This window comes from Bombina bombina, chromosome 5 (genome assembly GCF_027579735.1).
Source record: "Bombina bombina isolate aBomBom1 chromosome 5, aBomBom1.pri, whole genome shotgun sequence".
In the NCBI taxonomy this organism is placed as follows: domain Eukaryota; kingdom Metazoa; phylum Chordata; class Amphibia; order Anura; family Bombinatoridae; genus Bombina; species Bombina bombina.
Window position 1 is genome coordinate 556,386,123 of NC_069503.1, and position 17,610 is coordinate 556,403,732.

The 17,610-nt window shown below is 39.5% G+C and overlaps 1 protein-coding gene across 1 annotated transcript in view; it reads right to left on the reverse strand.

Moving 5' to 3' along the window:
- Positions 1 to 3,749: 3,749 nt before the first annotated feature.
- ANKRD33B (ankyrin repeat domain 33B) overlaps positions 3,750 to 17,610 on the reverse strand; it is a 167,799-nt gene continuing 153,938 nt past the window's right edge. Inside the window, exon 4 of the mRNA XM_053713065.1 lies at positions 3,750 to 4,900. Coding sequence (XP_053569040.1) covers positions 4,053 to 4,900 — 848 coding nt within the window. The 3' untranslated portion in view covers positions 3,750 to 4,052. The remainder of the gene's footprint in view (positions 4,901 to 17,610) is intronic.

Genomic DNA, 17,610 nt, shown 5'->3' on the forward strand with positions numbered 1-17,610 from the left:
AAAGAACATTTGGGTAACAGTGACCATAACATGGTCACATTTGAAATCTCTTTTCATATGCAGTGTTTTAAAGGCTTAACTAAGACTTTTAATTTCAAGAAAGCAAAATTCAACGATTTAAGGAAATCATTAAATAATATAAATTGGGACAATGTATTTTCTAATAAAAATACAGAGGATAAATGGATAATATTTAAAAATTTGTTAAATAAATATACATATCAATACATACCATATGGTTATAAAAATAAAAATAATAAAAATAAGCCGTTATGGCTAAATAAAAATGTGTTAAAAGAAATTAGGAAAAAACGTAGGGCATTTAAATTATTAAAAGAAAATAGTACAGACTCAGCATACAATATTTATAAGGAATGTAACAAAGCATGCAAAAAAGCAATCAAATTAGCCAAAATTGAAAATGAAAAATTAATTGCCAAGGATTCTAAGTCTAACCCTAAAAGGTTCTTTAAGTACATAAATAGCAAAAAATCTAAGAAGGATAATATAGGTACATTAAAATGTGTGGAGGGTAGCATGATAAATAATGACAGGGAAAAGGCTGAGGTACTAAACCAGTTTTTTTCTTCAGTATACACAAGAGAGGAACCATTGCATGATACTTTGGAACAGAATAGAACATGCCAGTCCATACCACTAACTGGGTTTTGTTTAGAGGATATCAGGAAAAAACTAAAAAATATTAAGGTAAATAAAACTCCAGGCCCAGATGGAATACACCCAAGGGTGTTAAGTGAACTTAGCACTGTTATAGACAAACCTTTACTCTTAATTTTTCAAGACTCATTATCCTCAGGCATGGTACCCCAGGATTGGCGTAAAGCTGATGTGGTGCCACTCTTCAAAAAGGGAAGCAGGGATGATCCAGGAAGCTATAGACCAGTTAGTCTGACATCAATAGTGGGGAAGATATTTGAAGGGATTATAAGGGATTATATTGATGAGCATATTCGTGTAAACAAGATTATGAGTTCTAATCAGCATGGCTTTAGGAGAAATAGATCATGTCAAACTAATCTAATTAGATTCTACGAGGAAGTAAGTAAAAATATAGATAAAGGGGAATCAGTTGATGTGATATACTTAGATTTTGCAAAGGCATTTGATACAGTGCCACATGAGAGATTAATGCACAAAATTAAGGGACTGGGAATAGCTGAAAATGTTAGCTCATGGATAAATAACTGGATAAAAGATAGGGAGCAACGAGTAGTAGTAAATGGATCATACTCAGATTGGACAAAGGTAATCAGTGGCGTCCCCCAGGGATCAGTACTGGGCCCTGTTCTTTTTAATATTTTTATAAATGATTTGGAGCAAGGATTAAATAGCGACATCTCTATTTTTGCAGATGATACTAAGTTAAGTAAGGTCATTAGGTCAGAGCAGGATGAACTCTCTTTGCAAAGGGATTTGCTAAAATTAGAACTATGGGCAAGTGAATGGAAAATGAGATTTAATACGGAAAAATGTAAGGTTCTACATTTTGGAAGTAAAAATAAGCAGGCTATGTATTTTTTAAATGGGACAAGACTTAGCCAAACACAGGAGGAAAGGGATTTGGGAGTAGTAATAGATAACAAGCTAAAGATGAGTGCACAATGCAGGGCAGCGGCTTCAAAGGCTAATAAGATACTAGCATGTATTAAAAGAGGCATTGATTCAAGGGAGGAAAGCATAATTCTGTCATTATATAAAGCCCTGGTAAGACCTCACCTTGAGTTTGGAGTGCAGTTCTGGGGACCGATTGCTAAAAAAGATATTGCAGAACTAGAAAAAGTTCAGAGAAGGGCCACAAAGCTAATAAGGGGATTGGAGAAATTAACCTATGAGGAGAGGCTAGCCAAACTGGGTCTGTTCTCTTTAGAAAAAAGGCGCTTGAGAGGTGACATGATTACTTTATATAAATATATTCAAGGCCCATATACAGAGATGGCAGAAGCTCTTTTTATTCCAAGAAAATTGGTTCTGACAAGAGGTCATAATTTAAGGTTGGAGGAAAGGAGATTTAATCTCCTGCAACGGAAACGTTTTTTCACTGTAAGAGCAATAAAATTGTGGAACTCATTACCAAAGGAGGTAGTGAATGCCAATACCATAGATACATTTAAAAATAGTCTGGATAAATTTCTGTATATAAACAAAATTCATGGATATGATTGCTAGTATTAAATGGGTCACATTTTAATGGGGTTATTTAAGCTTAACTGGAGCTTTTTGTAAGTATTTTAGATTTGTATAGGTTGAACTCGATGGACTTCAGTCTTTTTTCAACCTTATCTACTATGTTACTATGTTACTATGTTAAATGAGGAGCTCAGTTTTGGAGAGATTTAGCTTGAGGTAGTGAGAGGACATCCAGGAAGAGATGTGAGAAAGACAGTTAGTGACACGGGTTAGCAAGGAAGGAGATAGTTCTGGTGCAGAGAAGTAGATTTGGGTGTCATCGGCATACAGATGATATTGGAAACTGTGGGACTTAATAAGGGAACCTAGTGATGACGTATAGATTGAGAAGAGAAGGGGACCGAGGACAGAGCCTTGCGGTACTCCGACAGAAAGGGGTGACGGGGCAGAGGAGGCCCCAGAGAAGGCTACACTGAAGGTACGGTTTGACAGGTAGGAAGAGAGCCACGAAAGGGCTGTGTCACAGATGCCGAAGGATTGGAGGGTTTGGAGCAAAAGAGGGTGGTCGACAGTGTCAAAGGCTGCGGACAGATCAAGGAGGATAAGCAGAGAGAAGTGGCCTTTTGATTTAGCTGTAAGTAGGTCGTTGGTGACCTTAACAATAGCTATCTCTGTGGAGTGATAGGGACGAAATCCAGATTGCAGCGGGTCAAGAAGGGAGTTTAACGTAAGGAAATGGGATAGGCGTGCATATACTAGTTTTTCGAGAAGCTTTGAAGCAAGAGGGAGGAGGGAAATTGGGCGGTAGTTGGATGGGGAGGTAGGATCAAGGGAAGGTTTTTTGAGGATAGGTGTGACCAGTGCATGTTTCAATGATGAGGGAAATGTACCAGTGCTGAGGGAGAGGTTGAAAATGTGTGTTAGTATAGGGGTAAGGGTAGCAGAGAGAGAGGGGAGCAGCTGTGAGGGGATAGGGTCAAGGGGACAGGTAAACTTACTAGATAGGGCAGCAAAATGTTTTAGAAAAAACGCAGTGAGGATTGTACCCCACAAGTTCCCAATTGCTTAAAAGCCACCACTGCCCTACTGAAGAGACTGACATGGGCTAAGTAATTGATGATTCTGTGGACTTACCATATCTTAGGAAAGAAATATAAAATGTTATTTTAAAAGACTTTCCACTTTTAGGAATTATCAGTATAAAATGCCCATAATGAAACAGCTTTCACAGTCAGGTTTGATCAAGGATAAAAAATATGGAACAGCACATACTTTATTTTTACATTGTTTCAAGTCACTGAAACACTTCATGACCATGTTTATTAAAGGGACATGACACCCACATTTTTTCTTTCATGATTTAGAAAGAGAATGCATTTTTAAACATCTTTCTAATTTACTTCTATTATCTAATTTGTTTTATTCTCTTGATATTCTTTGCTGAAAAGCATATCTAGATATGCTCAGTAGCTGCTGATTGGTTGCTGCACATAGAAACCTCATGTGATTAGCTCACCCAAGTGCATTGCTTTTTCTTCAACTAAGGATATCTAAAAAATGAAGCAAAATAAATAATAGAAGGAAATTGTAATGTGGTTTAAATTTGTATGTTCTATCTGAATCATGAAAGAAAGATTTTGGGTTTAGTGGCCCTTTAAGCATAAAGTTTTAGTTTAGTACCCAAAAATAATATAAAATGTCTAAAAGATTTCTAATTAAAGAAAAAGATTTTTTAAAATGTATACAAATATTACAAACACTTTTTTTTTAAATATAGATGCACTTTGTGTGGTTTACTAACATGCTGTATTTTCTGCCACACACTCCCCAATAACAGAAATCACTAAATGTATCTAGAATTTAGAAAATTATTCAGCTTTTCAACTAAAAACATCAGGTATAGTTCATCTTTTTGCTGGAGTTTGCTGTTGTTGTCTCTTCTTCTTTTCAGCTTCTTCAGCTTTACGCAAAGCTTCTTCTTCTGCTTTCTTTCTTTGTTCTTTTATTTCTTTGTACCTCCATTTTGGGATTTGCAAGTACACGTTGCCTGGGTCAGCACTTTTCCTCCTATTTTTTTCAGGGTGATATGTGGGCGCTGGGGCTTTATTAATTCGAATTTTTGGAATGGGATAACCAGGCCTCACACTACTTCTTCTTAGCAAATTGAGAGGAAGAAGGCTGGATCTCCTGGTCTGAACTACACTAGTTCTCTGAGATAAATGTGTTTGAAGGCTCGCTCTTCTCTCTTTCTTTTTTGGAACCACAGTAACTCGAGAGCTTTGAAAAAGTTTTTCATAACTCTTTGTGTGATCTTTATCTACAGTTTTCAGTTCCTCAACTCTCTGTTTCTTAAGGATCTCTTGTACGGAATATCTACGTTTTCCTACACATGGAGGACTTCCTGGACACACTGTTTTACATGCAACAGCAACAAATGGACTCTGTATGCCTGTAGTTATTCTGACCATGTAATCAATGACGCCATCTTCCTCTGGATCCTTATAATAATTTAATGTAAATACTGATTTTATACAATCTGTTATTCGCTGTGAGCATGATTTTGGCGCTGCAGATTTGGCAAGAAGCTCTTTCATCCTAGGCCATTCCAACATAAACTGATCGCTGAATTGTTCAGGAGAAGGCCTGTCCATCAATTTTTGCATTAGAAATGCGGTATCATATCTTCCTGTAAATCTTGCCCATTCTCTAGAAGTGTATCCCCGACTGGGATCTACTGCATTGATATCCGCCCCTGAAATAAATAAATAAATTAATTAATTAATAAATGCAATGAAAATCAATTTTATGTACATGAAAATGTGTAATGATAACAAAATTATATTTGTTTTGGTGATTTAGAAATCATTTGTTGCACACTCCAAATAATACATGATCTATGATGATGCATGGGCAAAAGTAAGTGGGCACCCCTACTAATTATTGAATTTGGTTGTTTTAGCCACACCCATTGCTGATAGGTGCATCCAGCACATAGTTATAAAATTTCCATAGCAGTGCAATGGTTTATATTGAAGAACTCAGTGACTTTAAAAATGGAACTGCCACCTTTGCCACAAGTCAATTTGTGAACTTTCTGCCCTACTAGATCAGATCCGGTCAACTTTAATTGATGTATTGTTAAGTGGAAGCATCTAGGAGCAACAGCAGCCCAGCCACAAAGGGGTAGACCACACAAACTCAATGAGTGGAGCTGCTGAGTGCTGAAGCGCATAGTGAGAACAAAATATATTGCTCCACTCACTGCAGAGTTCCAAAGTACCCCGAAAGCAAAATAACTGTGCATCAGGAGTTTCTTAAAATAGGTTTCCATGCTGAGCAGCTGCACACAAGCCTCACATCAACGTGCTTAATGCCAAGCGTTGACTGGAGCAGTGTAAAGCCGACAGCCACTGGACTATGAAAGTGGAAACACGTTCTTTGGAGCGATAAATCCCACTTCACTATCTGTCAGTCTGATAGAAGAATCTAGGTGTGCCGGATGCCAGAAGAAGTTACGTACTGGAATGCATAATGCATAATGCTTATTGTAACGTTTGGTGGAGGAAGGCTAATGGTCTTGGGCTGTTTTTCAGGATTTGGGCTATGCCAAAAATATATTCATGTGGGATATCTCTTGAGCACAAAGCCGATCAAGTGCAAATATTTTGTTCAAGTAGTAAAGTTTTTAATTGAAGTTCTTTCCTATAAACTCTCAATGTAAATCAACACATACATACACAGACACTTATACACATACACCCTTGATCCCCTGCCATTGATAAATACCTTATCACTTTAACCCTTACCCAGAACATTGTTTCTTTATTAACCCTTTTTCACATTTATTAAGCCTGAATTCACATCAATTCTATAGCATTTTAATGTATATCTGAATGTCCAATAGCAAATGTTAATATTCCGTGCCAGGTTTTTGAAATCATTTGATACAAGCACAACAGGCATTGTATAAGTATCAGCTGTGTTAAAGTGCTTTGGTGAAACATTTTACCAACAACTTGTAATAAATACCTAATAGATTTTATTGTTTGTGTGATGCTTAGTGCAAAATAATGTGGCATACTCAATTGCATTTTACTTGTAATGTTGGCTTTAGTCTGTTATGTTACATATCATAGGAACTTTGTATAAATGCTATGGCTTTTTTAATTAAAAGAATAAAAAAAAATATTTTGTTCGTATTTTTTATTTGTATTTATATTCTATTTATATCATATATGACTGATCTGATTATATGAATCATGTCATTAACTAAGCTGACTGATAAACTGTGTAGTCAAATTGGTCTTTTCATAGGGTGTCTAAGTAGCAGCCATATTAGTTTGCAATATAGGAAGCTCCGGAGTGAAACAAGAAATCTGCTTATTATTGGTGGCCATTTGCAGCATCCTTTGGAGACAAGACTATTTCCAGTTGTTGTGTGATCAGCTGATTAAAATTATATACAATGGCTTGTTGTATGTATGATCCCAGAGCCCTTATCCAGACTGTCGAGGCCTTAGGTGGTGGCCTTTTGTGAGACCTTGACAACCGGCCTGGTGATCCTGGAAGAGCAGTCACGCTATAACTGTTATTAACAGAAATCAAAGAACAAGCTCTTGAGACCATGAAGTGAGGAACTACAAATCATATTAGAAAGATGGAGTTTAATACCGTTACTTTCCCTTGAGGAACTGCAGAGTGCACCTAAATGCAGTATGGAGTCCTGCTTAGAAAAATTATGCCGACAAATATGGGTTAACCTAGCCTACAAGAACCAAGAGCGAGGCTCCAAACCATGTCAATTTTAAGAAGCTAATGTTAACAAGCTCAGAAGGTTTTCTGAAGGCAAAGGAGTCTGTACCTCCACTAATTGCATGTTGTGGGCAGTTGGAACAGGCTTTAAATACAAGCTCTGTCCAAATACTTTCATCTTTGGCTGCTTCCCCATTAGATTTCTACATGGGGTGGGCTACCTTGAGCAACCACAGAGCGCATCACAACAATTACATCCATATGGGGATATTATTATTATCAGCCTTGAATTGCAAATGGATACAGCCAAAGAGTGGCTGATTCTGAGAATGTGGCAGATATAGCTGTCTGTATTTCTGAATGTTACACAGTGGGAAGCAGTAGAGACTGTGCATCAGACCTGGAGAGCCGCTATCTCAGTTGGATTTCTCTTTGATGGACATAAAAACAGTACCGCTCCATTCAGAACATTCTGTATATTTTATGTGGAACTTTTGTGTTACTGTTACCGCTTACTGTTGACTAAAAACTAGGGGGGATGACAACCATTCTGTACACAGAAGGAAGTTGGTTCACCCTATTTCTGAACTGTCTGGAATGCTCATAACTGACTAGAGCCTAATGATTAGTAAACATATCTTCCCCCTATGAGTTAAAGGGACAGTCTACTACAGCACTTTTATGGTTTAAAAAGATAATTCCTTTATTACCCATTCCCCAATTTTGCATAATCAACATGGTTATATTAATATACTCTGCAGACTGCCCCCTTATTTCAGTTCTTTTGACAGACTTGCATTTTAGACAATCATTGCTGACTCATAAATACCACATGAACAAGCACTATCTAGCTGTGAAAACCGGTCATAATGCACTGAGATAAGAGGTGGCCCTCAAGGGCTTTAAAAATAAGTTTATGAGTCTACCTAGGTTTAGCTTTCAACAAAGAATACCATTAGAACAAATTTGATAATAAAGTAAATTGGAAAGTTTTTAAAATTGCATGCCCATTCTGAATCATAAAAAAATTAGTTTTGACTAGACTTTCCCTTTAACTATTTATATCTCAATAATTATAAATGAAAGATCTTGGTAACAAACAGTATTATCTGGTGGTTTTATAATGCATATTGTCTATACATCTGCTACTTGTTAATCAGTTATCTTTTATGAGTCCATGCCTTGTGAATGTGTTATGTTCAGCTGGTTATTTAGATTATTTATAGTTATGATTATGTAGTTAGTGTTGCTGTTGAAGATCATCTAGTGTTTTGTTCTCTAACCCCTTAATGTGTTATTATTGATGGCCAATAGGTCTGACTCATACTATATTGAGTGGGGATCATACGACAATAGTGGGACATATTAGTCTCATTATTTGTTCTGACCACATTATTTTTGCTCTTTCTGGGCTCATTTAAATATCTGCAGAAATACAGATTCGTTTATAGGTTTAGGTTAACAAAGTGGTTATCAGGAACTGTTCTTGATCTTATAATGGTTAGGCATCTAGTTAAGCCCTGTTCAATTACCCTTGCCCACAACTAAATCAGCATAACTGTTTATTAACCTCTTAAGGACATATGATGGAACAACAAACTGAAAGATGCGTCCTTAAAGGGTTAATAATCTATTGTGACTATATAACCCCATATGATTAAACTGGTCTGTTTTTAATTAATGTTTATCAGAATACATTTTTTGTACTGTTTGTATATATATATTTTTATATATACATATATACTTTATGTGCTGATGAGACGCCTATCTTTAGGATTTGTTACTTACCTTACAAAGCTTTACGGAGCGTGTTTGTTTGGAGCAGTTTGACCGCATTTCACTGTTAGGCCTCGATCCGATATGCAGCGTCGCCCGCAGAAGCCGGCGATGGCAAAATTTGCGTGGGTTTGGTATCCTATATACGGCGTAACCTAGAAGTTACGCTCGTATATTTCTGCCTTCGCCCGTAGTTTTTGGGGCCATAGACAGGTATACAATATACAGCGTAAGGACTTACGAGGCGAAAATGGAGAAATCTTACTCCATTTTCACCTCGCCACAAAATGCAGCCGTAGTAAGCCTTACGCTGTCTATAGGAGCACCGTAACTCCCTAAACTAGCTGCTAAATAAAACCTAACACCTAACGCATGCGCAATGTCTATCTACCTGTCAACCGAAATCCCCCGCCGCAATCAATAATAAAGTATTTAACCCCTAAACCGCCACTCCCGGACCCCGCCGCCACCTACATTAAAAGTATAACCCCCTAATATGATCCCCCTACACCGTCACCAGCTACATTACATACCCCCTAATGTGAGCTCCTACCCCGTCGCCAGCTATATTAAACTACCCCCTAATGTGAGCCCCTTACACCGCCGCCAGCTATATTAAATGTATTAACCCCTAATTTAATCCCCCTACACTGCCGCCAGCTATATTAAATGTATTAACCCCTAATCTAATCCCCCTACACCGCCACCAGCTATATTAAATGTATTAACCCCTAATTTAATCCCCCTACACCGCCGCCAGCTATATTAAATGTATTAACCTTTAATTTAATCCCCCTACACCGCCGCCAGCTATATTAAATGTATTAACCCCTAATATAATCCCCCTACACCGCTGCCAGCTATATTAAATGTATTAACCCCTAATTTAATCCCCCTACACCACCGCCAGCTATATTAAATGTATTAACCCCTAATTTAATCCCCCTACACCGCCGCCAGCTATATTAACTATATTAACCCTAATTATATTAGGGTTAATATAGTTAATATCATTATTATATTATATATATATATTAAAGGGACAGTCTACACCAGAATTTTTATTGTTTTAAAAGATAGATAATCCCTTTGTTACCCATTCCCCAGTTTTGCATAACCAACACAGTTATAATAATATACTTTTAACCTCTGTGATTATATTGTATCCAAGCCTCTGCAAACTGCCCCTTTTTCAGTTCTTTTGACAGACTTGCAGTCTAGCCAATCAGTGCCTGCTCCCAGATTACTTCACGTGCACGAGCACAGTGTTATCTATATGAAATATGCGAACTAACACCCTCTAGTGGTGAAAAACTGTTAAAATGCAATCTGAAAGAGGTGGGCTTCAAGGTCTAAGAAATTAGCATATGAACCTCCTAGGTTAAGCTTTCAACTAAGAATACCAAGAGAACAAAGCAAAATTGGTGATAAAAGTAAATTGGAAAATTGTTTAAAATTACATGCTCTATCTGAATCATGAAAGTTTATTTTGGCCTAGACTGTCCCTTTAAGTATAATAACCCTATCTAACTCTAACATCCCTAACTAAATTCTTATTAAAATATATCTAATTAATATTAATATTTTTAATTAAAATATTCCTATTTAAATCTAAATACTAACCTATAAAATAAACCCTAAGATAGCTACAATGTAATTAATAATTACATTGTAGCTATTTTAGGGTTTATATTTATTTTACAGGTATTTATTTTAACTAGGTACAATAGCTATTAAATAGTTAATAACTATTTAATAGCTACCTAGTTAAAATAATTACCAATTTACCTGTAAAATAAATCCTAACCTAAGTTACAAATACGCCTACACTATCAATAAATTAAATAAACTACAAATATCTAAACTAAAATACAATTAGATAAACTAAACTAAATTACAAAAAGAACAAACACTAAATTACAAAAAATAAAAAAAGATTACAAGATTTTTAAGCTAATTACACGTATTCTAAGCCAACTAATAAAATAATAAAGCCCCCCAAAATAAAAAATTTCCCCTACCCTATTCTAAATTAAAAAAGTTAACAGCTCTATTACCTTACCAGCCCTTAAAAGGGCCTTTTGCGGGGCATGCTCCAAAGAAATCAGCTCTTTTGCCTGTAAAAAAAAAACACAATACCCCTACTCTAAACCCACCCAAACCCCCCCTTAAAAAAAACCTAACACTAAGCCCCAGAAGATCTCCCTACCTTGTCTTCACCCAGCCAGGCAGAACTCTTCATCCGATCCGGGCAATGTCTTCAATCAAGCGGCAGAGAAGAAGTCTTCCATCCGGCGATGTCTTCAATCAAGCGGCAGAGAAGAAGTCTTCCATCCGGGCGATGTCTTCAATCAAGCGGCAAAGAAGAGGTCCTCCATCGGGGCGAAGTTTTCTTCCAAGCAGCATCTTCAATCTTCTTTCTTCGCTCCTCTGACACGGAACATCCATCCGGCACGACGACTTCCCGACAAATGAGGTTCCTTTAAATGACGTCATCCAAGATGCCATCTTGTCTGCCATCACGAACAGAGTACCTACAAGTAGCGGTCTCTAGAAGTCTAAAATAGACTGTCACTGCTCAAAGACACTTAGTAGGTACAGCGGCAATACCAGATCTAAGGCACATAGCTAAACCGAATCTGTAAGGAAAATTGGAGATCTAGATAACAATTTAACAGGAAAGCAAACTGTAAGCGGCCTACACACCTATCTGCCTTTAATCCCAGCCACTCCTATCACAAGCTTAGGCACCCTCTATATTGCAATAAAATATACACACCACTGCTTCATAGCATGGTCTTGTCTGAAACCTATAAAGCCTGCATGTATTCTCTTTAAATAGCAGTGAACGTTACTGCAACAGTCTGATAGAGGACAAAGCCTCCATAAATAACAGCCACCTTCACTATATATGTGATCTCTCTCCTTCCTTTCCCGCAAGCGCAATTGCCTGTGGGTCATATCCAAGTACCCTCTACCCACATTGTCCAGAGGGGACAATACCCTAGGGGAGAGACACGGGTGCTGCACAATTCATTCAGTGCCAGAAACTTGAACTGTCTTGGGCTCTTCTCAAACCTTTTAGAGAACTTTTCCTGAGCCAACACCTACTAGTGAAACTTCTTTTAATAAGTTGAATTTTCAATAATATGGCCACTTAGCTCTATGTAGGGAGGAGGGGCGCTGTGAGGCAGTGTGCCGGATAATCCACTGATTACTTGTTGCATTTCCAAGTGGCATTTGCCACACTGATACTCCTTAAAAAAAAATTTCAGAAAAAAGATAACCCTTATACGTGCTGGATAGCCTTGCATCAGCTGTTGAACACACCATCCTCAACATGTCGCAGTCAAATAAAAAGAAAACAAAAAATTCCTAATCTATTAAACGGACAGTAGCAGATCACTTTCACCGTTCTGTGGTACCAATAAATACCAACATGATAGAAGAAAGTTCACCTCGCTCTAGCCCAGAATATACATCTCTCAGCAGAGGCAGCTAGAGATCTTAAAGTGGAAGACCAAACTCAATTAACACCTACATTTATACTTAACTCTCTTAAAGGGACAATCAAGTCAAAATTAAACTTTAATTATTCAGCTAGGGCATGCAATTTTAAACAACTTTCCAAATTACTTCCATGAACAGTCTTTTATATTTAAACTTTTTAAGTCATCAGCTCCTACTGAGCATGTGCAAGAATTCACAGAATAAGCGTATATGCATTTGTGATTGGCTGATGGTAGTCACATGGTACATGTATGCATTTTTGATTGACTGATGGCTATCACATGGTACAGGGGGAGTGGAAATAGACATAACTTTTAAAATTGTCAGAAAAAAAATCTACTACTCATTTGAAATTCAGACTAAATGCTATTGCATTGTCTTGATATCTTGCATTTGTTGATGCAAATCTACTGTGTTGACTGGTCCTTTAAGTCTCTTCTAGACACTCACCATGCATCTTTCTCAGAACAACTAACCACCTCCATTGCCGATATGAAAAAAGATTTAGCAACTACAAATGAGAGACTTGACAACATTGAAAGAAAACAGGAGGATATGGTAGTGGATCAGTCTAATGTTTTAAGTTATGCCCAAAACCTCAACACAAATTTCAGATATTGAAGACAAAATGGCGAACCTGGAAAACAGGTCATGCCATAATAATGTACAGACATTACCACAGTGGAACTGATTTCACTTTCTGGCAAGTCCCAATTCGAAAACAGAGGATCTTATTGACAGAGCACATAGATCAGCAAGACCCAAAAGCTTAGCCTCAGACCAACCTAGAGATGTGATAGTTTGATTACATTTCTATACCTACAAAGAACATCTTCAGAAAGCTATGTTCCGCAAACCTTCCCTCCCAGACAAATTTGGACTTATTAAGGTCTTTGCAGATTTAGCCCGCAGATATTGCAACAAAGAAGATCCTTCAGTCAAATCAGAAGAGTTTGCATAAATAAAAAGAGAGAAGCGCTCAACCTGGAAATGAACAATAGCATAATAGCTTGTTCTTTGGCTAGTTACCACCCAAGAAGCAGCCTCTTTTTGCTCAACATGTGCCTTTCACAGATAAAACTTTCCTGAAGCATATCAGTCTGATCCTGACTTCACAGTACAGTCCAGCCCTGAAATACCAGGCAATCCTTCTCTGAACGATAGAAACAGCAAAACCCCAGACGTACGTTTCGGCCTATTGTAGGCCTCGTCAGTGAGGTGCAGCCATATCCCTCTAGGCACACTGAGCAACGGGTCCATGTCTGGATTCCCACATCTCACTTAATGAGACTTCCCAAAATGTCATAATTTGCATAAATAAAAAGAGAGAAGCGCTCAACCTGGAAACGAACAATAGCATAATAGCTTGTTCTATGGCTAGTTACCACCCAAGAAGCAGCCTCTTTTTGCTCAACATGTGCCTTTCACAGAGAAAAACTTTCCTGAAGCATATCAGTCTGATCCTGACTTCACAGAACAGTCCAGCCCCGAAATACCAGGCAATCCTTCTCTGAACGAGAGAAACAGCAAAACCCCAGATGTACGTTTCGGCCTATTGTGGGCCTCATCAGTGAGGTGCAGCCATATCCCTCTAGGCACACTGAGCAACGGGTTCACGTCTGGATTCCCGCATCACACTTAGGGAGACTTCCCAAAATGTCATAATTTGCATAAATAAAAAGAGAGAAGCGCTCAACCTGGAAACGAACAATAGCATAATAGCTTGTTCTATGGCTAGTTACCACCCAAGAAGCAGCCTCTTTTTGCTCAACATGTGCCTTTCACAGAGAAAAACTTTCCTGAAGCATATCAGTCTGATCCTGACTTCACAGTACAGTCCAGCCCCGAAATACCAGGCAATCCTTCTCTGAACGAGAGAAACAGCAAAACCCCAGACGCACGTTTCGGCCTATTGTGGGCCTCGTCAGTGAGGTGCAGCCATATCCCTCTAGGCACACTGAGCAACGGGTCCACGTCTGGATTCCCGCATCACACTTAGGGAGACTTCCCAAAATGTCATAATTTGCATAAATAAAAAGAGAGAAGCGCTCAACCTGGAAACGAACAATAGCATAATAGCTTGTTCTATGGCTAGTTACCACCCAAGAAGCAGCCTCTTTTTGCTCAACATGTGCCTTTCACAGAGAAAAACTTTCCTGAAGCATATCAGTCTGATCCTGACTTCACAGTACAGTCCAGCCCGAAATACCAGGCAATCCTTCTCTGAACGAGAGAAACAGCAAAACCCCAAATGCACGTTTCGGCCTATTGTGTGCCTTGTCAGTGAGGTGCAGCCATATCCCTCTAGGCACACTGAGCAACGGGTCCACGTCTGGATTCCCGCATCACACTTAGGGAGACTTCCCAAAATGTCATAATTTGCATAAATAAAAAGAGAGAAGCGCTCAACCTGGAAACGAACAATAGCATAATAGCTTGTTCTATGGCTAGTTACCACCCAAGAAGCAGCCTCTTTTTGCTCAACATGTGCCTTTCACAGAGAAAAACTTTCCTGAAGCATATCAATCTGATCCTGACTTCACAGTACAGTCCAGCCCCGAAATACCAGGCAATCCTTCTCTGAACGAGAGAAACAGCAAAACCCCAGACGTATGTTTCAGCCTATTGTGGGCCTCGTCAGTGAGGTGCAGTCATATCCCTCTAGGCACACTGAGCAACGGGTCCACGTCTGGATTCCCGCATCACACTTAGGGAGACTTCCCAAAATGTCATAATTTGCATAAATAAAAAGAGAGAAGCGCTCAACCTGGAAACGAACAATAGCATAATAGCTTGTTCTATGGCTAGTTACCACCCAAGAAGCAGCCTCTTTTTGCTCAACATGTGCCTTTCACAGAGAAAAACTTTCCTGAAGCATATCAGTCTGATCCTGACTTCACAGTACAGTCCAGCCCCAAAATACAAGGCAATCCTTCTCTGAACGAGAGAAACAGCAAAACCCCAGACGTACGTTTCGGCCTATTGTGGGCCTCGTCAGTGAGGTGCAGCCATATCCCTCTAGACACACTGAGCAACGGGTCCACATCTGGATTCCAGCATCACACTTAGGGAGACTTCCCAAAATGTCATAATTTGCATAAATAAAAAGAGAGAAGCGCTCAACCTGGAAACGAACAATAGCATAATAGCTTGTTCTATGGCTAGTTACCACCCAAGAAGCAGCCTCTTTTTGCTCAACATGTGCCTTTCACAGAGAAAAACTTTCCTGAAGCATATCAGTCTGATCCTGACTTCACAGTACAGTCCAGCCCTGAAATACCAGGCAATCCTTCTCTGAACGAGAGAAACAGCAAAACCCCAGATGTACGTTTCGGCCTATTGTGGGCCTCGTCAGTGAGGTGCAGCCATATCCCTCTAGGCACACTGAGCAACGGGTCCACGTCTGGATTCCCGCATCACACTTAGGGAGACTTCCCAAAATGTCATAATTTGCATAAATAAAAAGAGAGAAGCGCTCAACCTGGAAACGAACAATAGCATAATAGCTTGTTCTATGGCTAGTTACCACCCAAGAAGCAGCCTCTTTTTGCTCAACATGTGCCTTTCACAGAGAAAAACTTTCCTGAAGCATATCAGTCTGATCCTGACTTCACAGTACAGTCCAGCCCCGAAATACCAGGCAATCCTTCTCTGAACGAGAGAAACAGCAAAACCCCAGACGTACGTTTCGGCCTATTGTGGGCCTCGTCAGTGAGGTGCAGCCATATCCCTCTAGGCACACTGAGCAATGGGTCCACATCTGGATTCCCGCATCACACTTAGGGAGACTTCCCAAAATGTCATAATTTGCATAAATAAAAAGAGAGAAGCGCTCAACCTGGAAACGAACAATAGCATAATAGCTTGTTCTATGGCTAGTTACCACCCAAGAAGCAGCCTCTTTTTGCTCAACATGTGCCTTTCACAGAGAAAAACTTTCCCGAAGCATATCAGTCTGCTCCTCACTTCACAGTACAGTCCAGCCCCGAAATACCAGGCAATCCTTCTCTGAACGAGAGAAACAGCAAAACCCCAGACGTACGTTTCGGCCTATTGTGGGCCTCGTCAGTGAGGTGCAGCCATATCCCTCTAGGCACACTGAGCAACGGGTCCGCGTCTGGATTCCCGCATCACACTTAGGGAGACTTCCCAAAATGTCATAATTTGCATAAATAAAAAGAGAGAAGCGCTCAACCTGGAAACGAACAATAGCATAATAGCTTGTTCTATGGCTAGTTACCACCCAAGAAGCAGCCTCTTTTTGCTCAACATGTGCCTTTCACAGAGAAAAACTTTCCTGAAGCATATCAGTCTGATCCTGACTTCACAGTACAGTCCAGCCCCGAAATACCAGGCAATCCTTCTCTGAACGACTGTGAAGTCAGGATCAGACTGATATGCTTCAGGAAAGTTTTTCTCTGTGAAATGCACATGTTGAGCAAAAAGAGGCTGCTTCTTGGGTGGTAACTAGCCATAGAACAAGCTATTATGCTATTGTTCGTTTCCAGGTTGAGCGCTTCTCTCTTTTTATTTATGCAAATTATGACATTTTGGGAAGTCTCCCTAAGTGTGATGCGGGAATCCAGACGTGGACCCGTTGCTCAGTGTGCCTAGAGGGATATGGCTGCACCTCACTAACAAGGCCCACAATAGGCTGAAACGTACGTCTGGGGTTTTGCTGTTTCTCTTGTTCAGAGAAGGATTGCCTGGTATTTCGGGGCTGGACTGTACTGTGAAGTTAGGATCAGACTGATATGCTTCAGGAAAGTTTTTCTCTGTGAAAGGCACATGTTGAGCAAAAAGAGGCTGCTTCTTGGGTGGTAACTAGCCATAGAACAAGCTATTATGCTATTGTTCGTTTCCAGGTTGAGCGCTTCTCTCTTTTTATTTATGCAAATTATGACATTTTGGGAAGTCTCCCTAAGTGTGATGCGGGAATCCAGACGTGGACCCGTTGCTCAGTGTGCCTAGAGGGATATGGCTGCACCTCACTGACGAGGCCCACAATAGGCCGAAACGTGCGTCTGGGGTTTTGCTGTTTTTCTCGTTCAGAGAAGGATTGCCTGGTATTTCGGGGCTGGACTGTACTGTGAAGTCAGGATCAGACTAATATGCTTCAGGAAAGTTTTTCTCTGTGAAAGGCACATGTTGAGCAAAAAGAGGCTGCTTCTTGGGTGGTAACTAGCCATAGAACAAGCTATTATGCTATTGTTCGTTTCCAGGTTGAGCGCTTCTCTCTTTTTATTTATGCAAATTATGACATTTTGGGAAGTCTCCCTAAGTGTGATGCGGGAATCCAGACGTGGACCCGTTGCTCAGTGTGCCTAGAGGGATATGGCTGCACCTCACTGACGAGGCCCACAATAGGCCGAAACGTACGTCTGGGGTTTTGCTGTTTCTCTCGTTCAGAGAAGGATTGCCTGG